The 5,493-nt window shown below is 38.6% G+C and overlaps 1 protein-coding gene across 1 annotated transcript; it reads right to left on the bottom strand.

Moving 5' to 3' along the window:
- Positions 1-686: 686 nt before the first annotated feature.
- LOC131407203 (large ribosomal subunit protein uL22-like) lies at positions 687-1,306 on the bottom strand. The gene has a single exon (XM_058543434.1). The coding sequence runs from the start codon at positions 1,273-1,275 to the stop codon at positions 721-723; it is 555 nt and encodes a 184-aa protein (XP_058399417.1). The 5' UTR covers positions 1,276-1,306; the 3' UTR covers positions 687-720.
- Between the last annotated feature and the right edge of the window lie 4,187 nt (positions 1,307-5,493).

The following is a 5,493-nucleotide window of genomic DNA, read 5'->3' as shown; positions in this document are numbered from 1 at the left end:
CAAAATACTAATCAGCATTTGGCCTGTGGACCACTTGGACTACAAGTGGACTACTCTCCACTCGCCTCTAGACTTAATACTGCACTTCCCTCTGTTTTAGTTCTGAGTGTCCTTTAGTCATGGATGAAACTCAATTAGTCTCATAAGAAACATGCCTCATAAACACAGGCCACTGGAGTTGGATTATGTCAGCCTAACCTAAAGAACCAATGCTTTGTCTCTTTCCTCCAAATCTACCCACATATGTACTCTCAAAGTCATACACTAGGAGTCAGCATTTGAGGATTTTGAAGGAAGAAAATCCTTCCTCTTCACATGGATTACCTTCTGTAAGGACAGGAAATATGTCTGAGCTAAAAAAACAGCCATCTCCCTTCCTCTACATTTCTCCCCCTTTCAATTGTCCACTAAAGATGTTCAACTGCTCCACCTAGCTGCACAGCTTTAGCTGTCCTAAAGCTTCCTGACAAAAACTATTGAAATAATGCAATCCTCTCTTTGCAGCATTCCTGTGGCCTATTGTTCACTCCAGTTTTGCCTAAAAATTGTAAACTTGAACTATTTCAGAAGTACAATGTCTTCTATTGTTTCTAGCCACTCAATTTGACGGAAATATGCTCCTCCCTAACCCCCCCTAAAAGAACCATGATGCTATGCTTTTCCTTTTTTTTTTTTTTTCCTTCTGCTTTTACTTTTATTTGCATTTACTTTACGCTGAATTTATTCCCAGGCCATAAGTTTTTGTTTCTTCAGTTTCTTCCGGGGTATCTTTTTCTTCTGTGCAACCTCCTTTTCTGGTTTAGGAACGATCTGCTCTTTTTCAGTACGGATCATCTCAATGTGGCAGGGAGAGCTCACGTAGGGGTTGATCCGCCCATGAGCTCTGTACGTTCTGCGCCACATCTTGGGGGCTTTGTTCACCTGGATGTGCTCAATGACCAGAGAATCTACATCCAAGCCCTTTAGTTCAGCATTACTCTCTACATTTTTAAGCATGTGCAGTAAAAATTCAGCACTCTTTTTGGGCCACCGACCCTGTGTCCAGTCCCACTGTTTGGCCTGGGCACACCTACCAACTCCACCATTGTATCCACAGAATGGCACACACTGCTTCTTTAAAGTGACATCCTTCAGATGCTTGGTGGCTTTTCGGATATGCATACCCTTGATGGCCTGGACAGTTTTGCGAGTGTTCTTAAAGTGAACACGAAGATTTGAACCTCGTGACTTGCATGATTTTGTAGGGTTTTCTGGGTCAAGTGAGTAGCAAACCATTTTCAGAGATCACCTCAGGCCACTTACGGGAAGAGGACTATGCTTTTATTTTCAGGCTATGTAGCAACTAAAACAAATGACCTCTACTCTTCTGAGTCTTCATAATTTGTATAACCTGCTCCATCCTTGATGTTATGTTTCTGTGGGAGTTTGAGTGATGCTCTCCATTCAAGCAGAGTCTAGGGAGCTGGGGAATGCATCTCATAAACTAAGTTAAATACTCTCAAGAAAGTCTCACCACTACATGATAGATTAGAATTATACAATTTAGTTAGAATGTCAGAACTTGGAATTGAAAGAAACCTTGTCAAATCATCAACTTCATTGTTTCCCAACCTTTAGTGTGCATCAGAATCTCCTTGGGGGTTTGTTAAAAGACATACTGCTAGATCACATCCTAGAATTTTTTATTCAGTAGGTCTGAGCTGGTGGTTGAGAATTTGCATTTCTGACAAATTTCCAGGGCTGCTGCTGATAGTTCTGGGACCACACTTCAAGGACCACTGATATAGTTCAATCTTCTTTCATTAAGTAAGACAAGTATTTCTAGCCCCATTTTGCATATAAGAAATGGGAGTAGAGAAAAGCTACACGTTTTCCCAAGGTCACATGGGAAATTAGATATGCATATCTAATAGTATATAAGGGTATCTAATAGCAATTAGATATGCTTAATACAGTAGTGTCTGAATTTTCTTGAAGATCATGCTAGCTATGTGAGTTTGGGAAATTTAGCATTATTGTGACCTCATTTACTCACCTGTGATATACAGTTGGGCTCATCCCTCCCAACTCGGGTGGTATCTACTTCTATGAAAATGGAAACAAAATGTATGTAGGTTAAAGAGCTAGTTTATAGTGCAAACTTGAGAGTCAAGCAGTAGGATTGGAATTTATTTTAATAGACAATGGGAGCTTCTGTTACAATAAAGAAGGACATAGGAAGTTGGTACATTAGACATATTAATTTTATGTGGTTTGATTAGGAGAACAACCAACAAGCAAGCTGACCAGTAGTGTTAGTCATTCAGATGTGATGTGGTGAGTAATACAGACAAGGGTAGTGACTTATAGAAATAGAAAGAAAGGGGAAATTCTGAGATATTCTGGAGCAAGAAAGAGTCTAGGGTATAACTGCACAGAAAAATTAAAGTTAGTTTCAAAGTGTTTAGCAAGGAAGCTTCAAAAACAAATAGAATACCAGGAAAAGACAAGGGTAAGTTCAATTCTGGATATGCTGGTTTTGCTACGAAGGTAGAGACTCCTTGTGAGTATGTCCTTTGGCAATTGGAAATATGGGAGGAGAAAGTAGATAAAAGATTAGAACTAAAGATGTGCCTGTACAACTCTCTGCTTTGATTCTAGAGGAAAAGATTATTACTACAAGGATTAGAGTGGAAAGAAAGCAGCAGAGGGCTTAGGGCCTTTGGAGACAAGTGTAGTTAGACAGTTGAAGAAGGAAGATGCAGAGTTAATCACAGAGAAAGAGGAAAGTCAAGACAGTGCAATCATGAGTATCAAGGGGAAAGAGATTTTCAGAAGTAGAAAGGAGTCAAGAGTTGAATGTTGCAAGTAGGCACAGATAGTTGCAGACAAAAAAATAAGGAGAGCGAAATCATCACTGGATTTTGCAAGAAGATGGTAACTGGTAAGCTTTGTAAGTCATTTTAGTAGAGTGATGGAGGTAGAAGCTAGTTTTCAAGTGCTTAGGAAGTAAGTGCATAGATGGGATGAAAAATTCTGAGTCATGAAGCACTTGAACTAGATCTAATGCCTTCCTTCTAAAGTTCTTCTATTTATATTTCTGGCTATGTATCCTTGCTGAGGCTTTGATTTTTGATCCTGGGGAGTGATTACAAGATATGAAACTTTCTCCTAGATTTGGCTTCCACTGTAATTGCTCTAATCTAAACTAGACTGAAACAATGGCAACCAGAATTTAGAAGTAAAGGGGCAGTTTTAGGTCTTGGATTTCTCTTTGGGTTAGTTGGATAGACATCTATAATGTCAGGGTCCTAGATTAAGCATCGAGGAAAGATAAGTCACTGAAAAATTTGTTAACCTCAACTGTGACTTAACCATTGGGAGGCATGCATTCATTACTGAGAGAATTTCCTGAATAAACTCATTGGCCAAGCTTGTTTTATATTGTCTGCAAAATGCTTTCATTTATATTATTTCTTGTTACATTGCACTAAAATCTGGTTGGCAGGACCTGTATAAGGAAACCAAAGATCAGAGATGTTAAGTAATTTTCCCCCAAATCACACAGTATATGATCTACTGAGGCAGAAAGAATACCCGGGCTTCTTGGCTGTGTTAAATAGCACTATTCAATAGGTATATAATGCAAGTCAAATATGTAATTTTAAATTTCTGGTAGCCACATTAAAAGAGTAGAAAAAAACAAGTGCAATGAATTTAACAGTATATCTTATTTTAACCCTACATATTCAATATATTACACCCAAAATATGTAGCTCAACATGTGATTAGTGGGTGCCACATTGTACAGCATAGCTTTAGACTGTCTAGTTGGGAAACTCAAGTCAGAGAGGTTATTGCTCAAGGTCACAGCTTGTAAGGGTCAGTGGTAGAAGTCTTATTTATTTATGAATGCTAATGACTATTATAGTAAGCAGAAGTATATTTGTAACTCCTTTGTCAGATGGCTGATGGTCTAGAGCTGTACTATCCAATACAGTGGCCACTAGTCACGTGTGGCTGCTTAAATTTAAATTAAAATTAAATAAAATTAAAATTTCATTTCTTCAATTACACTAGCCACTTTTCATGAGCTCAACAGCCCCATGTGGTTAGTGGCTACCTATTGGTCAGTGTGAGTGTAGAGTTCTTTTCACTGTTCTCCTTGAACATTCTATTCAAACATTCAAACCGCACAGAGATATATTGTTTTTCTTCAATTGACAGTCTCCATTTCCACCCCTGACCCAATCTTCCCCCTACTTCTTAGAGGTAGAGGCTGTAAGCAATTTGATGTATATTCTTCCACTCCCTTTCTGTGTTCTTTGTGCATATGTACATGCATACATATTACTTTCTGGTTATTCATATGAGTGGCATTATTTTTTATGTATTTTGTAACTTGCTTTTATTCACTTAATATTTCCTGAAAGACTTCCATATTCATACATATATGTCTACACCATTAATTTTAATAGTTTCATGGTAACCCATTATATTTACAATATACATATTTTAAAAATACCTCCCTTTGTGTATTTAGTCTATTTTCAGTATATATATATTTTTTTTTGGTGAGGAAGATTGGCCCTGAGCTAACACCTATTGTCAATCTTTCTCTTTTCGCTTGAGGAAGAGTGGCCCTGAGCTAACATCTGTGCCCATCTTCCTCTATTTTGTATGTGGGTCACCACCACAGCATGGCTTGATGAGCAGTGTATGTCCACGCCCAGGATCTGAAACTGTGAACCCGGGTCGCTGAAGCAGAGCGTGCCAAACTTAACTACTAAGCCACCGGGCTGGGCCCTATTTTCAATATTTTGCTATTGCAAACAATGAAATAATGAGTATCATTTTGCATACATCTTTTTTGTTTTGAATTTGTGATGATGTTTCTTTTGAATAGTTTTCTAAAGGTGTATTCACTTCATCCAAGTATTAGCATATTTTAAATTTTGGTAGATATTTCCATCTGCCTTTCAAATACCCCTCCCTCGAAATACCACTTTATCTCAAACTAAATTTCCATATGCAAAGGGCTTGTTTCTTGACTGCTTTTCTTCTAATGATCAATTTTTCTATCCTTGCATAAATATTTTCTTAGCTACCAAACATTATAGTATATTTTAATACCTGCAAGGGCAAGTCTGATCATTCATTCGTTTATTTATTTAATGTCTTTGCTATTCTTGAGCATTATCTCTTTCTTTCTTTCTTTTTTTTTTTTTGTGAGGAAGATCAGCCCTGAGCTAACATTCATGCCAATCATCCTCTTTTTGCTGAGGAAGACCGGCTCTGAGCTAACATCTATTGTCAATCCTCCTCCCCTTTTTTTCTCCAAAGCCCCAGTAGATAGTTGTATGTCCTAGTTGCACATCCTTCTAGTTGCTGTATGTGGGACGCGTCCTCAGTATGGCCAGAGAAGCAGTGCGTCGGTGCGCGCCCGGGATCCGAGCCCGGGCCACCAGTAGCGGAGCATGCGCACTTAACTGCTAAGCCGCGGGGCCGGCCCGA

Source organism: Diceros bicornis, chromosome 6 (assembly GCF_020826845.1).
Source record: "Diceros bicornis minor isolate mBicDic1 chromosome 6, mDicBic1.mat.cur, whole genome shotgun sequence".
Classification (NCBI taxonomy): domain Eukaryota; kingdom Metazoa; phylum Chordata; class Mammalia; order Perissodactyla; family Rhinocerotidae; genus Diceros; species Diceros bicornis.
This window is presented reverse-complemented; position numbering and strand designations above follow the sequence as displayed.